This window comes from Corylus avellana, chromosome ca3 (genome assembly GCF_901000735.1).
Source record: "Corylus avellana chromosome ca3, CavTom2PMs-1.0".
In the NCBI taxonomy this organism is placed as follows: Eukaryota; Viridiplantae; Streptophyta; class Magnoliopsida; order Fagales; family Betulaceae; genus Corylus; species Corylus avellana.
The window spans coordinates 24514456-24535380 of record NC_081543.1 but is presented as its reverse complement, the minus strand read 5'-3'; the positions used below and the strand labels follow the sequence as shown (position 1 = coordinate 24535380).

Sequence of the window (20925 nt, the reverse complement as noted above, 5' to 3'; positions counted from 1 at the left end):
TAGGAGAATAATTCCAATCCGTTTGTAGTGCAAACGGGGTATTTTTACACTATCAAATAAGAAGCAGACACTTAAGCTTAAAACATAAAGAAATAAATAACCCTTTATATACCGAATAATTTTTCTTCTCTTGACAAAATACTTATAAATAGACAAAATATCGATTGACAAAATATCAATTTTTCATATTTATTCATTGAAAAAAGATTAAGAACATAAAACCCTTACATCCGAGAATATAAAGCACTGACAAAACATAGCTAAAACTATGAGGTTACAACGTCAACATCATACAGACAAACATAAAAATCTTACAATCCAGTCATATCTACGACTTCAACATCAGCTAAACCATGTTCAAAATTCTGTTATAGAACATATTTGCTCCACGCTGACTCAATTTAATACATATGTAGTCCATATTCCCAACATTTATTTTTTCAGCCATAAGAGCAAAACCCTCACACTGAAACAAATCCACCTCGACCCAAAGGCCAAGACAAAAACCTTCACCCCAAAGATCGCTCATGAAAGCAGATCTAAGGAGAAGTCAAATCTTTATTCAAATTAAAAAATAAAATAAATAAATAAATAAATAAATAAAACCAGCAAACAGCTACAACAACTAAGGTGAGGGAGGCGAAGCGCACTAGCCAGTGCATGGTGGATGAGATTGAGATGTTTTGCGCAGATGGGCAGCTGAGGAGCCGGGGAACACGTTGAGCCCGTGCATGACTGAATGAAACTAGTTGAAGAGACTAGGTCTAAAATTGAAAAACTATATCTAAAGTCCAACTAATTCCGGGTAGGCGAAGAGTGACACAGGACAGTGGAGGGCGGATGGAGGCAGTGCAACATAAGTAAAGGGATGGGTGGAGCAGCTAGACTGGTTGGAAAAATCAAAAAAATAAACTGAAAAAAGAAAAGGAAAAAATAGGAATGGGAGGGGAAGGAAAGAAGATGGGAGTAGAGGGAGGGGAAAGGAGGAGGGAGAAATATCTCCCTCCACCCCACAAATCTCAATAACTTGATAACTTTTTTTTGGGAAAAATATAAAAAAACCTCTCAAACTATCAGCCGTTTGCAATATAGTCCCTCAATGTTCAAAAGGTACTAAAGTAGCCCCCAAACTACCAAAATGTATCAAAAATGCCACTTACTTTTTTATATTCCTATAATACCCCTATTCTTTTAACAAATAAAATAATAAAATAATTGTAAAAAAAAAAAAACCAAACAATTTTTTAAAAATACAAAAAAAAAAAAAAAAACCAATGGGCGAATAAATACAATTTGGAATAAATAAATAATTTAGGACAACTACATTAACTAATTTAAGCCAACTATAGTGAGTATTGATGTCCTATTAAAGTAAAATCAAAGGTACGGTTCTTGAGATATTTTTTTTAAAAAAAACAATTTAGTCCCTGTAGTCAAATTCTGTTAAGAAATTATTTTTATTCGCCCATTGATTTTACTTTAATACAAAATGAAGCAATTTTATTATAGAAGAATTTTTTTTTTTTTTTTGGTATTTTTCACTAATTTTTTGGTTTTTTAACAATTATTTTATTTGTTAAAAGAATATGGGTATTATAGGAATATAAAAAAATAAGTGGCCTTTTTGATACATTTTGGTAGTTTGGACTACTTTGGTACCTTTTGAACATGAGGGGTCTATATTGAAAACAACTGATAGATTAGAGGACTTTATATATATATATATATATATATATATATATATATATTTTATAGGAGAATCTTTCATATTCATTCATTGAAAAAATATCAAGAGTATAAAGTCCTTATATCAAAGAGCATAAAGCTCTAATAAATAATATGCCAAAGCTATGAGGTTATAACATGATAGAAACAATTAACATAAAAATCTTACAATCAAGTCATATCTATCACTCCAACATCCACTAACCCATGTCCAAACTTTAATTATAAAACAAATCTACTCCAGCCAAACTCAATCTAATACATAGGTAGCTCATATTTCAAACTTTTATTTTTCCAGCTATAAGAGCAAAACCCTTACACCAAAATTAATCCTCTTCAACCCAAAGGACAGGACAAAAACTTTCACCCCAAAAATTGCTCATGAAAGCAGATCTAAGGAGAAGTCAAGCCCTTATTCAAAAAAACAAGAAACACAACAAAAACACCAACAAACAGGTACAACAGCCAAGGCGAGGGAGGCGAAATGCACTAGCTGGCGCATGGTGGACGAGATGGAGCTGTTTTGTGCTAATGGGCAGCTGAAGAGCTAGGGCCAGTGCGTGGCTGAGCGAAACCAGTTGAAGAGACTAGATCTAGAATTGAAAAACTAGATCTAAAGCACAATCGATTCCAGGGAGGCGAAGAGTGGCACAACACGGTGGAGAGCAAACGGAGGCAGTGCAGCATAAGCAAAGGAATAGCCGGAGCAACTCGATTGGTCGGAAAAACTAAAAAAATAAACTGAAAAAAAGAAGAGGGAAAAACAAGACGGGTAGGGGGAGGAAAGAAGAAGGGAGTAAGGGGGGAGGGGAAATGAGCTCCCTCCTCCCCACAAGTCTCAATAACTTGAGAAATATATATTTTTTAGGGAAATCTTTCATATTCATTCATTGAAAAAAGATTAAGAGCATAAAGCCCTTACATTAGAGAGTATATAGCTCTGACAAATCATAGCCAAAACTATGATATTACAACGTCATAAAGACAAACATGAAAATCTTAAAATCAACTCCTATCTATGACTTCAACATCCATTAACCTATGTCCAAATTTCAGTTATAGAACAGATCTGCTCTAGGCAGACTTAATCTAAAACATAGGTACCACATATTACCAACTTTTATTTTCCCGGGGACAAGAACAAAAATCTCACACCGAAATTAATCCTTCTCGACCTAAAGGCTAGGACAAAAACCTTCTCCCCAAAGATCACTCATGAAAGGAGATCTAAGGGGAAGTCAAACCCTTATTAAAAACAAAAAAAAAAAACACAATAAAAAATCAGCAAATAGCAACAACTGCCGAGGCGAGGGAGGTGAAGCACACTTGCAGAAGCATGGTGGACGAAATGGAGTTGTTTTATGCCGATAGGCAGCTAAGGAGCCAGGGAACACGGTGATCCGGTGCGTAGCTGAGCGAAACCAGTTGAGGAGATAGATCTAGAATTGAAAAACTAAATCTGAAGCTCAACCAATTCCAAGGAGGCGAAAAGTGGTGTAGCACAGTGGAGGGCAGATGGAGGCAGTACATGATAATCAAAGGGATGGCCGGTGCAAGTGGACGGGTCGGATAAACTAAAAAAAATAAACTGAAAAAAGAAAAGGAAAAAACAAGAACGAGAAGGGGTGGAAAGAAGAGGGGACAGGAGGAGGGAGAAAGAGCTTCCTCCACCCCACAACTCTCAATAACTTGATAACTTTTTTTATTTTTTTTTATTATTTTATTTTTTTTTATATAAGTGATCATTCATATTCATTCATTGAAACATAATCAAAAGTATAAAGCCCTTACATCACAGAGCATAAAACTCTGATAAATCATAGCCAAAACTATGAGGATACAATGTCATAGAGACAAACATAAAAATCTTACAATCAAGTTCTATCTATCACTTCAACATCCGCTAACCCATGTCCAAACTTTAGTTATAGAATAATTTTGCTCTAGGCAGACTCAATCTAATATGTAGGTAGCCCATATTCTCAACTTTTATTTTCTCGGCCATAAAAGCAAAACCCTCACACTGAAACTAATCATCCTCGACCCAAAGGCCAGGACAAAAAGCTTCACCCCAAAGATCACTAATGGAAGCAGATCTAAAGAGAAGTCAAAATTCAAAAAACAACAAAACACAATAAAAAATCAAGCAAACAACAACAACAACTAAGGCGAGGGAGGCGACGCACACTAGCCGGCGCGTGGTGGAAGAGATGAAGCTATTTTACGCCGGTGGGCAGCTGAGGAGCCGAGGAGCACGGTGGGCTAGCGCGTGGTCGAGCGAAACCAATTGAGGAGACTAGATCTAGAATTGAAAAACTAGATATAAAGCCCAACTGATTTCGGGCAGGCGAAGAGCGGCGCATCATGATGGAGGGGAAACAGAGGCAAAGGGATGGCTAGAGCAACATGGACTACTCGGAAAAAGAAAAAAAAAAAAAGAAAAAGAAAAAGAAAAGAAAAAAAAAAAGAAAAAAACTGAAAAAAGAAAAGAAAAGGAAAAAACAATAAGGGTATGGGGAGGAAAGAAGAGGCGAGTAAGGAGGAGGGGAAATGATGAGGGAGCTCATATATATATATATATGGTAATTTTTCATATTCATTCATTGAAAAATGATTAAGAGCATAAAGCCCTTACATTAGAGAGCATATAGCTGTGATAAACCATAGCCAAAGCTTTGAGGTTACAACGTCATAGAGACAAACATAAAAATCTTAAAATCAAGTCATATCTATGACTTCAATATCCATTAACCCATGTCCAAAATTCAGTTATAGAACAGATCTACTACAGGCAGACTCAATCTAATACATAGGTAGTCTATATTCCCAACTTTTATTTTTCCAACCATAAGAGCAAAACCCTCACACCAAAATTAATCCTCATACCGAAATTAATCCTCATCGACCTAAAGGTCAGGATAAAAACCTTCTCCCCAAAGATTGCGCATGAAAAGAGATCTAAGGGCAAGTCAAACCTTATTAAAAAAAAAAAAAAAAAAAACATTAAAAAAACTAGCAAACAGTAACAACAGCCGAGGTGAGAGCGGTGGAGGGCATTGGTTGGCGCGTGGTGGACCAAATGGAGTTGTTTATCGCCGATGGGCAGTTGAGGAGCCGGGGTGAACGGTGAGCAAACTCGTGCTTGAGCGAAATCAGTTGAGGAGATTAAATCTAGAATTGAAAAACTAGATCTAAAGCTCAACCGATTCCAAGGAGGCGAAAAGTGGTGTAGAATGATGGAGGGTGGACAGAGGCAGTACATGATAATCAAAGGGATGGGTGGCGCAAGTGGACGGGTTGGAAAAACTAAAAAAATAAACTGAAAAAAGAAAAGGAAAAAACAAGAATGGGAGGGGGAGGAAAGAAGAGGTGAGCTGGGGGAGGAGAAAGGAGGAGAGAGAAAGAGCTTCCTCCACCCCACAAGTCTCAATAACTTGAAACTATTTTTTTTAATTTTTTTTTAATTTTTTTTTTATAAGGGAATCATTCATATTCATTCATTGAAAAAAATAAAAAGCATAAAGCCCTTACATTACAGAGCATAAAGCTCTAATAAATCATAACCAAAGCTATGAGATTACAATGTCATAAAAACAAACATAAAAATCTTACAATCAAGTCCTATCTATGACTTCAACATCCGCTAACCTATGTCCAAACTTCAGTTATATAACAGTTTTGCTCTAGGCAAACTCAATCTAATACATAGGTAGCCCATATTCCCAACTTTTATTTTCCCTGCCACAAGAGCAAAACCCTCACACTGAAACTAATCCTCCTCGACCTAAAGGCCAAGAGAAAAAACCTTCACCCCAAAGATCGCTCATGAAAGCATATCTAAGGACAAGTCAAAGCATTATTCAAAAAAACAACAAAAAATAAAATAAAAGAACTAGCAAACAACAACAACAACTTAGGCCAGGGAGGTGAAGCGCACTGGCCGGCGCTTTGTGGAAGAGATGAAGCTGTTTTGCGCCAGTGGGTAGCTGAGGAGCTGGGGAGCATGGTGGGTTGGCGCATGGCTGAGTGAAACCAGTTGAGTAGACTAGATCTAGAATTGAAAAACTAGATCTAAAGCCCAACCGATTCCGGGGAGGCGAACAGCGGCGCATAACGATGGAGGGCAAACGGAAGCAGCGCAGCATAAGCAAATGGATGGCCGGAGCAACATGGATTGGTCGGAAAAATCAAAAAGCTAAACTAAAAAAATAAAAAATAAAAAATAAGGGTATGGGGAGGAAAGAAGAGAGGAGTAAGGAGGAGGGGAAATGAGGAGGGAGCTCATATATATATATATATATATGAAAATATTTCAAATTCATTTATTTAAAAAAAATTAAGAGCATAAAGCCCTTACATCAAAGAGCATATAGCTCTGATAAATCATAGCCAAAACTTTGAGGTTACAACGTCATAGAGACAAACATAAAAATCTTAAAATTAAGTCCTATCTATGACTTCATTATCCGTTAACCCATGTCCAAACTTCAGTTATAGAACAGATCTGCTCCGGGCAAACTCAATCTAATATATAGGTAATCCATATTTTCAACTTTTATTTTTCCGGCCATAAGATGAAAACCTTTACACCGAAATTAATCCTCATCGACCTAAAGGTTATGACAAAAACTTTCTCCCCAAAGATCGCTCATGAAAGGAGATCTATGGGGAAGTCAAACCTTTATTATAAAAAAAAAAAAAAATTTAAAAAAAATACACAATAAAAAAATCAGCAAACAGCAACAACAACATAGGTGAGGGAGGCGAAGTGCACTGGCCGGCGCGTGGTGGATTAAATGCAGTGGCGGAGCCAGGCAATTTATAATGGGGGTGCCGTTAAAATTTTTTTTGCGTCCTAAAATTTTCTCCTAAAAATTTGATAATTCACATAATATATGCATCACAAACAAAATATCTATAAAAGTTCATAAATATGTGCTCAAATTGATATATTAGAAATGTAACATGTCGGCACTATATATATCAAAAAAAAAAAAATTGTCTAGAACTGCACTTTACAGTATCTTAGAAGTACATAATCATCAAGTACCGAATCTAAATTGAAGATCTCAGCAAGTTAAATCAATCAATTCATAAACCTAAAGTTTAATTTATTCATGAATCTAAAATTTTCAGGTTAAATCACGACCTCGTAAGAGACAATCAAAGTTTATAAACATTAAACAACAAAATAAACAATAATATGGATATTAAAGTTTAACATACATATCAACATATGTATTAGATAAGGAATTTTTTTTGGTTACCATACATATGTAATAAGTTTTGGCATATTAATGTTTACCATACACAGCAGCATCCTTGGAATTTTTTTTTTTTAAATCTTTGGGGGTGCTGTGGCACCCCAGGCCTATGTGGCTCCACCACTGACGAAATGGAGCTGCTTTTCGCCTATGGGCAGCTGAGGAGTTGGGGAGTACGATGGGCCGGCACGTGGCTGAGCGAAACTAGTTGAGGAGATTAGATCTAGAATTGAAAAATTAGATCTAAAGTTCAACCGATTCAAAGGAGGTGCAAAGTGGCGTAGCACGGTGAAGGGCGGACGGAGGTAGTGCAGGATAATCAAAGGGTTGGCCGGTGCAAATGGATGGGTCGAAAAAACTAAAAAAATAAACAAAAAAGAAAAGAAAAGGAAAAACAAGAAGGGGAGGGGGAGGAAGGAAGATGGGAGGAAAGAAGAGGGGAGTTAGTGCAGGGGAAAGGAGGATGGAGAAAAAGCACCCTCCACCCCACAAGTCTCGATAACATGATAACTTTTTTGTTTTTTAGGTGAATCTTTCATATTCATTCATTGAAAAAAATCAAGAGCATAAAGCCCTTACATCAGATAGCATAAAGCCCTTACATCAGATAGCATAAATTTCTGATAAATCATAGCCAAAGCTATGAGGTTACAATGTCATAAAGACAAATATAAAAGCTTTACAATCAAGTCTTATCTATAACATCCGCTAGCCCATGTCCAAACTTCAGTTATCGAACAGATCTGCTCTAGGCAAACTTAATCTAATACATAGGTAGCAATATTCCTAACTTTTATTTTCCGATCATAAGAGCAAAACCCTTACACTGAAAATAAATTCTCCTCGACCCAAAGGCCAAGACAAAAGCCTTCATTCCAAAGATCACTCATGAAAGCAGATCTAAGGAGAAGTCAAACCCTTATTCAAAAAATAAAAAAACACAATAAAAAACTAGCAAACAGCTACAACAGCTGAGGCGAGGGAGGCAAAGCACACTGGCCGGCTCGTGGTGGATGAGATGGAGCTGTTTTGGGCCGATAGGCTACTAAGGAGCCGGGGAGCACGGTGTGCCGACTCATGGCTGAGCAAAACGAGTTGAGGAGGCTAGATCTAGAATTGAAAAACCAGATCTAAAGCCCAACTGATTCTGGGAAGGCAAAGTGTGGTGCAGCACAGTGAAGGGCAGACAGAGGCAGTGCAGCATAAGCAAATGGATGGCTAGAGCAACTAGACTTGTCTGAAAAACCAAAAAAATAAACTGAAAAAAGAAAAGGAAAAAAACAATAAGGAGATGGGGAGGAAAGAAGAGGGGAATAAGGGGAGGGGAAAGGAGGAGTGAACAAGTTTGGTTGCTCCCTCCTTTCCATAAGTCTGGTTTTTTCTGTCTAGGTTTTCTCTATAACTTTATATTAAGGGAGGAGTAATGGAGTACACCATATTAATACAAAACTCTTATTTAAACTAAGATAAACATGTCATTAATATTTTAAGGTCCAAGCAATAGAAAGACAAAAGATTATGAATAATGCTACGTATCCTCTTTGTTTCTCTTTTGTATCCCCCAAAATTGATGTGGCTTTTAAAATCATCATTTTTTTTGTGTCCCTCCAAAAATGATGTGACTAATCCTCACGTTCTCACACCGATCTAATCCTCCTTGGCCCAAAGATTAGGAATCAACTCACGTTCTCAACCCAAAAATAAGGACAAAAACAACAAAAAATAAATCAAAGCAAAAACTAAAAACAACAAAACCCCATTAGAAGCAGCAGCAGCATGACACCATAGACATCCTCGGGAAGACACGACTTGGCGCGTGAGATCCACACGTCGGCGAGTGAGAAATATGCTCTGACATGCAAGACTCCATTGGTTGATCGGCGCAAAAGCAATGGAAAGTGGAGAAGCCGGCTGGGACAAGTAGGTCTAAGCATGAAGAACTAGATCTTCACCAAAAATTGTCTCCCTTGATGGAAAGAAGCAACCTTAGATAAATTGGATAAGGGTTTTGGTATATTTATAAATAATCATGTGATATCCATCAGTCACAACTTTAATGTGAAAAAGAGATATGCCAAAAACTCTTACATACTATGAGGGTTCTACGGTTAGTTCTAAGATTACAAATTCAAAAACATTCAAACCTTGATTCTTCAATTTAAATATTTATGGCATGTTTTGGTGTGCATTTGAGAGGTATAAAAGTGTGTTTAATACTTAAAAAGTCTGTTTTAAAAAAAAGTACCCATTTAGTAAAAAAAAAAATTAAAAGCGCTTTTAAGAGTCCAAAAAGTCTAAAAATGGTTAAAATACATTTTTGGCAAAAACTTTAAAATGAAGCTTTTGCCAAAAAATACTTTTTGACTTAAAAGCTGTATTTCTCAAATGCAATTCCAAACAAACTCTTAAGGAACAATGGCCAGAAGTAAGTATTCTTGAGATTCTCTTTTTAATTGTGTAATTACTTGTTTCCTAAAATCTTACACATACATCATCAAAAAGATGGTAACAATGGCCCAATTTCCTTTGTCAAATAGTTTTCGGTCATAGTATAGTATGTAGGATATATTAATAGGAAAGCCAATGAAACAACTCATTGCCTAGCAAAAAAGCTACTCATCGGTCTTCGGAGCAAGTTTAGATAGATATTTTTTCAAAATATTGTTAAATGCTGTGATACCAAATGAAATGTTGTTGGAAAATATTTCCCTTGGGGCATACATCAAATTCAGTGGAAGACTCCTTTTGTCATGGGTGACTTAAAAGTGCTTTTCTCATTTTTGTCTTCTCGAATAAGTGTATTTGAGCATCCAACAAAACTAATTGGCTTATCAAGTAAAACTGTCACAAAAGTTCACTACCAAAAAAAAAAAAAAAAAAAGAAAAAAATGAAGAAGCTAACACAAAATCCAAAAACAAAAGCAAAAACATGTATTTGATACCTTGTTTATGTGTAATACACTTGGCAGTACTCTTCCATCATAAATAGTACAAAACAATAACCCGCATGACATAAAGATGTAAGTAGAAGAGTTTGTCGGTGGGAATCGATGGGTGATAACTTTAACACTTAAAAGTCAATGATTACACAAAAGAAAGATGGATGAAGAGATCTCTTTAAGAATGATTAGATTAATAAAATTCTGAATCTTAAGGAACTATTTAATAAAAAGTCATACCTTAACGACCTCCAAAGCATTTTTCCTGGCCTTGACCACCTTCTATTCTTCATGGGGATGGATTATTTTATTTTATTTTATTTTATTTTGGGCACCTAAAAATAGAATGATCTTGTAGGGAAATAATATTGCTCGGGTATTTTTTTTTTTTTTTTTTAAAAAAAAAGAATTGATTCAATTTCAATGATTTTTTTTTGTCATTTATTAGTTGTCACCAAACAAATAAATATAAATTATTCTTGTATTCTTAGTAATACTCATTCGTATTTTCAAGTAATCGTGTTTCTTCCTCTTTTCTTTCTCTTCCGCTTTGAATAAAATAAAATAAATAAAAAAATAAAAAGAAGTAATCATGATTCCAAACTCCAATATATTAAACGTAGGCTTAATTTTGAATCGGTTTATTTACTTTACTATATTGTCTTTTTATTAATATAATAATGTGGATTTGTGCATAATTTTTGAAGTTCATGGACTAATAATCATCGGTCTGCTGGTGGAGGAGTCTTGAAGCTAAATGGGTGTCTTTAGTGGTCAGAAAAGTGGGAAAAGTGTCCACCTAAACTGTGAGAAAGGAAGAGAGAAAGCAGCCACCACGAGTAAAGAAAGTGTCAGATTAGGGGAAAATAAAAAAAGAAAAAGAAAAAGAAAGAAGGGTCAGACTAGAGTGTAGTGGAATCTCTCTTCCTCATTGGAAATCACGAAATTTCCTTGTAGTTTGCCTTCAGTTAAACTTGTTTAGTACGTACAGCAATTTAAATACCAAATGTGAAAGAAATTTTATGAAATTTATTTGTTTAAATTAATAGACCGACAGTTTGAGATTTATTTGAATAAGTTTTAGGAGATTTTTTTTTTTTTTTTAATTTTTTGTTTGAATTACTATTTTTTACCGCGTCGAACATCATTTCACACACCAATTTTCTAAAAAGCTCAATGAGAGGTTTAAGAGATTGGGTATAATGGCATCTTTGTAAGACATCTCAGCAAGACGTGAAACACATGAAAGTTTAACACATAAAGCTTTGTTTGGCAAAGTATTTTTGCCTTCATTACTGTAGCTAAAAATTATTGATGTGGTATAAATTTTTGAATTTTTTGTATTAAAAAGTAATAAAAATGTGGTTTATATATATATATATATATATATATATATATATATATATATATTTAAAAAAAATTTAAATAGTAATAAAAAGTGAATAATGTGATATAAAAGTTAAAAAAAATGAGAATGTTTTGATATTGACTTATTTGAGGAAATGATGCATGAACAATTGAGGAGAAAAAACAAGTTGCTAAACAAGGCGCATTGAACAAAAAAATAAGTTTTTTTTTTAAAAAAAATTATTATTATTCTTTTAGCAAAAATGAGTAGGGGGAATTCGAGTAATGTTATACAACACCTCTCATCCCTTCAATGTATATGTGGTGTGATTTTTCATAACATTTGATGTAGGGGTGGGCAAAAATCCATCCAATCCACCTCGATCCGGCCTGCCCCGCTTGGATTTGGTTTGTTTTTTGTGGATACAGGTTGGATTTCTTCCAATCCATGTGGGACAGGGCAGATTTCGGGAAGAAAAAATTTTGGGGTGGGGGCACCCGCCCCGCCCCGCTTATAAGCAAATAAAAGAAAAAAAAAAACCTTAGTTATAGTTTTCTTCTCTTCTCTGAACCGCCTCATCCCTCTCTTCTCTCACTCTCATCACTCGCACCTCTCGCTCTCTTTGCTCTGTCTCACTCTCTCTCTATCTTTATCTCGCACTCTCTCTGTCTCCACCTTGCTCTCACTTTGTCTCCGTCTCGCTCTCTCTCTATCTCCGTCTCGCTCTCTCTCTGTCGCCATCTCGCTCTCTCTCTCTCTCTCTCTCTTAGATGAAAAAAATGAAAGAAAAAAAAAAAACCAAGAAAAATAAGCCATGCCCATAATACTTGCCTTGCCCTGCCAATCTGCATTACTCGCACCGTTTAACCCGCCCCGCAAAACCCGAAACCCGACGGATAAGGTTAATTGTCTCCGGGTTACGGGTAGACTTTTTCAAACCCGCAAGGCGCGGGTAACAAAAACGGTCGATATCCGACCCGTGTTCACCCCTAATTTGGTGAGTGTAAATTGATTTTTTGGTTAAAAAAACCACGCCACATAAACATTGAGGAAATAAAAGAGTGATGGAGGGCGATGAACATAATTACTCAGAAGAATTTAGAGTAGATTAGAACAGTGTTTTCTTTCAAATGAGTTAAACAAAATTCTTTAATTCGGTATATTAAAGAAATATTTATTTTAAAAACATGTGATTCTCACATGCAATTTTAATTTTCACATCACTCTTCCATTTGAGTCCAAACCTGAAAGAGAGTATTAGAATAATGATTAAATAATTAAATTTATCTTTTCGTATAAGATTAAACTTTTAGAATAAGTAGTGATTTAATAACATTTTTAATAGAACATATAATTTTATCATATATATTTTTTATATATATAATGCATGCAGAATGCTCTATGTAGGAATGTCAATTTAATAGACTTAACCTTAAAGAAAAAAAATAAAAATCATAATTTTTTTTTAATGAAAAAATAAAAAAGTAAAATTAAATCTATACCGTTGAGGCGAAAAGAGAAGTTTAGTTGGAAACTGAATAAGTTGAATTATGAGGCCAAACAGTACTTTCAGAAAATGTAATATGAAAATATCGAAGGTGCCAATTCTTTTGAATTTATAAAGAATTTAAAACAATATTATAATTAATAGTGAGCCACATCCGCTAAATTGGCTCTGACCGGAGGCGGAGGCGAGAAATTAACGCATGTTGATGTTAACACTTTTGGTGCCCGCAATTTATGGGCTAAAAGATTCTCTCTTCCATCATTTAATTTACCATCAATTGACTAAAAAGCACAATTGAATGACCTTCCAATTGCATCGTCTTGTGATAGCACCTAAAAAGGGCTAATTAGCCCATACCTAAATTGGCCTGTAAAGACAAAACGATCATAATAAGCTATGAAGTACCAAATCTCTCATCGCATCTAAAAAGGGCTTAAAACTCAATGTATCAGCAAGTTTTTTAGATAACCTATAATGGACGAGGCATGGAAGCACCACTCTCCTCCGTCACCACGCAGTTGACATTTAATGTCACTTGACCCACAACATAGTTCATCAAGGACACCTCGAGCAACCTAATTAAAAGGTGACACGTGGTAGTGTCGTACGAAGAAGGAATGAACTTTGACTTGAGATACACTAATTTTCTCCGCAACTTCTTCATATTAATAAGGAGGAGAGTGTTTTCCTCGAATTTTTTAGTTTAGTATCAAAGTTATCTTTCGTGTGAATTACATATTGTTTTGGTCTAAATTAACAAAAATTACTATCACTTTTAACAGAAATTAAAAGTGTGATGATTTAAAAGAGTCGATTATCACTTTTTAAAATTTGAAAAGTTAAAAAAAAAAAAAAAAAAAAAATCGTAAAGAAACCAGTAACTCACACAAATTATTTTAGAAAATAAATCTTAGTTGATTTATTTTAAAAAATAAATAAAATCCAAAAGCAGCTTTACTTTAGGAAAACAAATAATAATAATAAATAAAAACATAAAAAACTAGCTAAATCACCTAAAAATGGTGATTAAAAGTCATGTGCAATTACAGATGTTTGCGACTTCCGAGTCCTCCAGCCATGGGACCCAATTCAAACCATGCTTATTGATCACCTCTTCTTCAAAAAGCATAAACAGAGAAGATAATTAAACAACCATTTTCAACATCATTCTGATATTTGTGATCCAACATGATCCGGAGCTTCATCTTCTTCTTCCTTCTTCTTCCCATATTTTCTTCCTCATTTGTCAGCAGCACTTCTTCAGACAACTTTTCCACTGAATCCTTGGATGCTTCTCTTCAAGCATTTGCCTTCAAAACTCTGGTCCGGCACCGGCCTCACACGGGTGCTCTGTACAAAGCCATCCTTCCGGCCAATCTTTCAAGCATCGACGTTTCAATCGTCCGCCTCAGAAGCCGCAGATTGTGGAACAGGGGAGCTAATTTCAGCTTCTTTCACATCCCATCAAGAACAATGCCTGTGCCGCACGTTAGAAGGCTCGCTATAGTTTATCAGAACTTGGGAAACTTGTCTTCCCAGTTCTATCGCCTGAAGGGTTACTCTCTGATAACTCCGGTCGTCGGCTTCCTGGTTTTCGATGCATCAAATGTTCGTTCCAAAAGCATCAGAAAGCTGAGTCTTAACACAATGGGTAAGCCTATTTCGATTCATTTCCCCAGTTTCGCTCTCTCCGAGACAAGATGCGTGGCGTTTAACGGTAACGGGACAGTTAATCTCAGCGAAATGGGCGTGCAGGCGGCCGGCGTATGTTATTGTAGAGATGAAGGGCATTTTTCGGTTGTTGTTCCGGTGAAGAGGAAGCTGGTGGGGCTGTGGTATCTGTGGGTGGGTGGATTTGTGGTTGGGATTTCTGGGTTGGCTGTGGCGGGTTATGCCGCCATGGTGGGTGTGAGGGTTTTGAAGACGAAGAAGATTCAGGTGATGGAAAGACAGGCCGATGAAGATTTGATTCTTGAGAGTAGATGGGTGGGTTGTAGTAAGATGCCTTCTGCTGCTGTAACAAGAACTCAGCCTGTCCTTGAGAATGGAGGCGTTCAATAGTTCTTTCATTATTATTTTCTCTTTTCTTTTTCTTTTTTCATTTTCTTCCTGTTTCATTCCTGCTCATTTTTTTCCTTTTTTTTTTTTTTTTGAGTTTACAGTTTGAGTAATGGTGTATATTACATTTTATTTTTATCTCAAAATACTAAAATTGGTAGTAACCAAATCAACCTTTAATTTTTGTTGAGATCTGAATCAAAAGTTAGTTTGAACAGTTATGTAAACGTTGTGAGATAATTATGAAATAAAAATGTGTTATTTAAACTCCTTGACATTTTGGTACTTGTGAACGATAGAAAACACATTTTTATTCTACAACTATTCGATAATGCTATGGGACAATTTTAGTCCTTGTTTTCTTTTAGCGAGAACTGATCTAAGGGATGGTTGGAACTTATCACATTAACATTATTAAATAATTGTAAGATAAAAATGTAATTTTCTAACGTTACTTAAAAAAAAAAGAAAAAAAAAAAAAGTAAGTGTAGGGCAATTGGGGCACATCCAATGATGAATATTCATTTCTTTAAAGAAATTGGAATTTTTTTTTTCCTATTCAAACAAGGCCACAAGGGTACCGGGAAAAGGGGGAAATAAACGATTGGGATTTTTTTTTTTTTTTTTTTTTGAATTGAAAAAATTGGGATTTTAAATGTGTATACTGATGTTCAGTCTGTTAAAAAAAAAAAAAAAAAAAAAAAAAACCCAAAATTCTCAGTTTGGGACAGTAGTCAGTCAAAGTCAAACCGTTGGCATAGTTCTGCATCCTTAGAATCAATTGTGAAATTCATACTATACTCAATCAGAGCCCTTAATGCAGAACCTCCTAACTCCAATTATTATCATATTTGGCCACAGTATGAACAAAGTTTTGAAAAATAAAATATATTTAAAACATGTGATTCTTATACTCATTTTCAATTAGATTCTTTACCCAAATTTTTCTTCTGCTAGGCCCATAGCTAAATGACCTAGTTTCTTCCCATGTTCATTCAAAAATACATTTGATCTCTAAATGTGTTTTTAATAAAACATGTAATTTATGTCAAAATAATAATAATAATAATAATAAAATATGTAATTCGCACATACTCTAAGTACAATATATGCCAGTTTAATAGATTGAATTGAATAAAATTCTTTCAAACTTGAACAACAAACAATAATCATTTTCTCGCGTATGATTGAGATTAAAATATCCCACAAACATCAACATAAAGAAACAATAATCCCTTTCTCCTTAAATGTTAGAACCAAAAATCTCAATCCAAATCGTCAACATTCAACAAAAAAGAACCAAGATTTGTAAAAGCACTCCATTATAGGTTCTTATCAAGAACTGTAATTACCTGCCCTCAATGTTCATGCATTCAAGTTAAAATTTACATGCTTGGATGCAAGAAGTAGGCTTTTTCCTTAGTTTCACATTTTGCAACATTAGAAGTTCTCGAATTAGTGATGTTGTATATGCAACATATACAGAGGCAGGAAGACCATCAAAAGTTGGTCTTCAAAAGGCCTGAAAATTCCATAGGAAACATCATTATGAGAAAAGATGATTGTCCTAGTCATCAAAAAGCCACACTATCATGATAGAAAAATGCAAGGGGTATTACAACTTTTGCAACAATTTCTTACAAATTCATGTGACAGTTCAGGTGAGTGTCATGTGGTGTCACATGAGTGAAAAAAATAAGCAACAAACAAGCAAATTTTATTGTTTAGTGGTGCAAATGAGTCATTTGGTGCCACATGTAAGTGACTTATAGTAGAAATGACACGTTAGTTTGTAAGGAACTTTAGTAAAAAAGTTAGTACCCCCGCAACGCTCATCATGATAATAGGATACTGTCAGACTCTCAAATCACTGCAGGCCATGCCCCCAACCAAAGGGCCAAACATTTAACATAAAGAATGAACAACCAACCACCAAAATCACAAACATCCAATCATGATGAGAGATGTTAAAGACGAGTGTAGTGTATCCAAAAGTGAGCTATAATTGCAAGGGGCCAAAGTTTTTTTCTATGTTTAATCCAACCGACTTTGAAAAAGAACATGATGTTAGGGCATGCTCTTATCCCATAGACATGATGGATTTTAAGAACTGTTAATCTCTTCAACGAGACTATCTAGGAATTGTATTCTTTCTAAATCACCTACCACATAAAAGAAACATCAAAAGATAAGAACTAAGAGCATCTCCAAAAGTATAGGCAAATGGGTGAAAATAGCTAAATCTGACTATTTTGTGTTTTTTCATTTCCAAAAGAGTAGGCAAGTTAGTTTTTTTTCTTCTAACATGAACAGCCTATTCACTGTTCACACTACAAATAAATTTTTATTTTTTATTTTTTCTCTCTCCCTCCTTCTCCGTCTCTCTCTCCTTCTTCGGTTCTCTCCTCCATTTTTAGTTTGCTCATCTTACTCCACTAGACCAGAAAATCGTCTGGTTCACTCCATCCCTCCATAACACTCCATTAAATCTACCAACTTGAGAATCAAAACCCATTATGAGAAAAAGCTCCATCCAATTCGGCCAACAACAACAAACCAAAACAACCAAAAACTCTCCTTCCATTAAATCCGAAAATCGCACCACAAAATCGACACCCATCCAACCAAATCGACACCCATCCGAAAATCACACCCAAAATCGACACCCATCAAACCAAATCGTCCCTCATCCCTCAGAGCCTCTCTTTCTCTGCCTCCAGCTCTTCAACACCAAACACTCTTTTCTTGATTTATTTTGCGGCTTTGACATTCAAGATTCATGAGAACCCTCTTGTTAGTTGATGGGCTTTCAAAAATTGGAGGATAGATCGAGAAATGTTTGTGGAGCAGAGATGCATGCATTGTTGTTAATCTTTATCTCTGCAATTCTGGTTGTGGTGAGTGAGAGTGAGAGAGGGGAAAGGGGATTTGGGCTGGAAAGGTCAGGGGAGGGGTGTGAGTGGTGAGGGAGAGAGAGAAGTGGAAAAAAAAATAATTTAAAATAAAGTAAGGGTTAAATAGATAGTCTGATGGAGTTTGTAGTGATAAATTAGTAGCTAAAATAGATAAAGTTGTATTTTGAGCGGCTAAAATAGCCATCATTACTGGAGATGCTCAAGAAGGTTGCTGGGAAAGCCAATGGGAACAACATAACAACATTCTCGTTCGCTTCCACTCTTATTACAGTAGCTTCAATCTCACCTATTAATAATCACCAGCTATTTAAGCAGAAACGATTACAAACCCTTGAGCTAGCATTTTGTTAAAAAACAAGAAAAACCCTGCAAATGGGTGGAAGTATATTGCCTCATAAATTCATCAAGAGCAGATGTATGCCAGGCTGATTGAGAATTTACAATGACATGACACCAAATAAGATAGAGCAGCAATTTTACAACGAGATATCGACCAGTAACAACCCTTTCCACCGTATACCAACAATCCTCTTCATCTAAGTCCCAAATAATTTGTTAAAGTATATAGAGTAAGCCTCTAGATATATACCTTCATCTCACATATGCACTGATAAGAAATGCACAAGTACAGAAAAGATAAAAATTAGATAATAAAGTAAGAAGACAAAGAGACATCACATCATCACATAGAACCTACCAACTATACCTAAAATGCGAGGGGAGCTCATAACATGTGTGTCTAACACAAATAAAAGCAAATCATAATAAAAAAAATTTAGCTCATAAACTCAAAAGGCATGCATTTTGTTATTAACAGCCGAAAAAGCAAGGCTAAGCAATACTTTGCTCTGCCTTAGCAGAGAATCCTAAACAAAACATACAACCCCAATTCAAATAGCATCATGATCATCATCACCAACATCAAAAGAAACAAAGTGAACCTAACCAATCAAACCATAGTAAAAAAATCTCAATTGAGAGCAGCAACACCTGAATTACTCTTCCGGGCAAGCTTCGACCACTCGGTATGAAACGACCCCGGCCGATCAATCCTCTCATAGGTATGCGCCCCGAACAGGTCCCTCTGCGCCTGCACAAGGTTCGCTGGCAGCCTCGCCCGCCTATACGTATCAAAATAGGCGAGACTAGCACACATCCCGGGCGTGCTGATCCCGGCCGATATCGCAAGCCCCACCACCCTCCGCCACGCTGCCTGCCTCTGCACCATCTCCCTCGCAAACTCTGGGTCTACCACCAAGCTCGCCAAATTGGGGTTCCTCTGATAGGCTTTCTTGATCCTATCCAAGAACACCGCTCTTATAATACACCCACCTTTCCAAATCCTCGCTAGCTCCCCCAAATCCAAACCCCACCCTTTCTCCACACTCTTGGCCCTCAATAAGTTCATCCCCTGGGCATAGCTACATATCTTTGACGCGTACAGTGCCTGCCTCACATCGTCTATCAACCTCTTCTTATCAACCCCACTAAGCTTCACTCCATCTGGCTCATTCATTCCCGCTTCTCTCAATGCCTCCGCGGCGTTCTCTCGCTCCTCCTTCAACCCACTCAGGTACCGGCAATCCAACGATGCGGCAATTGTCGGCGCGGCCACGGACAGCTCCGCGGCCTGCTGGACCGTCCATTTCCCAGTCCCTTTCATTCCAGTCTTGTCCAAAATCGTGTCCACCAAAAACCCATCTCCCAAATCATCCTTAACCCTGAAAATATCAGCCGTAATCTCAATCAAGAAGCTCTCCAATTCACCTCTGTTCCACTCAGCGAAGATCTCCGAGAGCTCCTCATTGTTTAGCCCCCCGACGTTCTTCAACACGTCGTAGGCCTCCGAGATGAGCTGCATGTCGCCGTACTCGATCCCGTTGTGGACCATCTTCACGAAGTTCCCAGACCCGCCCTCGCCGATGTAGGTGACGCACGGCCCGTCGTTTGGGACCTGCGCGGCGACCTTTTGGAGTATGTCTTGGATGTTCGTGTAGGCCTGGTGGGATCCTCCGGGCATGAGCGAGGGTCCGTAACGAGCACCCTCCTCCCCACCGGAGACTCCCATGCCTAGATAGAGGAGACCCTGTTGGGAGACCTCGGAGATTCTCCTCTCGGTATTCTCGTACCACTCGTTGCCGCCGTCGATGATGGCGTCGCCGGGTTCCATGTGGGAGGAGAGGGCGGCGATGGTTTGATCAACGGGCGTGCCAGCCTTGACCAGGATGATGATCGATCTGGGCCGCTGGATGGAGAGGACGAAGTCTCTGGGGCTGTACTGGCCGTTCAGGGGAAGCTGGCCTTCTTGGTGGGCACGGTGTACAGTCTCGTCTACCTTGGAGGCCGTACGGTTGTAGACGGAGATTGGGAAGCCTTTATCGGCGATGTTTAGTGCCAGGTTTTGGCCCATGACGGCCAAACCCGCCAGTCCTATGCGTGACAGAGCTTGTGAGGCCTCCATGGTTGTGGATTCGAGAGACAGAGAGAGAGAAAGATAGAGGAGATTGGGATGGTGGGTTGGTGGGGTGAGTGGATTTATGCGATATTTGTATGTGGCAAGTAAATGCGAGTGGCGGACTCGTCGAGGGAGCGAAGGGACAGCGACTCAACCACCAACGAGAGGGTGTCGTGAGTGGGCGTCGATGCCTTCGAGGATTTATGTTTGTGTGCCTTATTTCGTCGTCGTTTTGATATTATTTTACTAATTTTTTTTTTTCAAATTCAAATTTAAATATCATTATTATTTATTCTCTCATATATACTTTTAACAATTTAATTTTTATAACCTTGATAATTATTATGTTTTTTATTAATATATATTTTAAGGATTCAAAAAAAAAAATGTAATAAATTTTTACAAGATAAAAAATCTGAAACATTTAATTTCATGGTAGAGAATTATAGAAAATCTTATTTAGTTACTTCTAACTTTGGATAGGCACTTACCAAAATTTTTGAAATTATTCATTAGAGTATTCATCTTGGAATGGTATTCTTACCAATTGTGACCATGTTTGAAATTATTCATTCGAGTCACTTGTGGATGTGAGTTGGGGTACCAAAAGATCATTGTTGAGGGATATTATTAGAGTCGATATGGTCAATTAATAGAAGACACTAGAGTCATTTTAAATAGCCTTCAATTGTGGCAGATTGTTCATATTCGAAA

The 20925-nt window shown here is 36.8% G+C and overlaps 2 protein-coding genes across 2 annotated transcripts; one reads left to right on the top strand and one right to left on the bottom strand.

Moving 5' to 3' along the window:
- The first annotated feature begins 13835 nt into the window (after nt 1-13835).
- Nucleotides 13836-14864, top strand: LOC132176284 (uncharacterized). The gene has a single exon (XM_059588447.1). It carries the CDS (start codon nt 13972-13974, stop codon nt 14842-14844), a length of 873 nt encoding a protein of 290 aa, XP_059444430.1. The 5' UTR covers nt 13836-13971; the 3' UTR covers nt 14845-14864.
- Nucleotides 14865-18539: 3675 nt separating this feature from the next.
- Nucleotides 18540-20380, bottom strand: LOC132175572 (6-phosphogluconate dehydrogenase, decarboxylating 3, chloroplastic). The gene has a single exon (XM_059587547.1). It carries the CDS (start codon nt 20215-20217, stop codon nt 18727-18729), a length of 1491 nt encoding a protein of 496 aa, XP_059443530.1. The 5' UTR covers nt 20218-20380; the 3' UTR covers nt 18540-18726.
- Nucleotides 20381-20925: the final 545 nt, after the last annotated feature.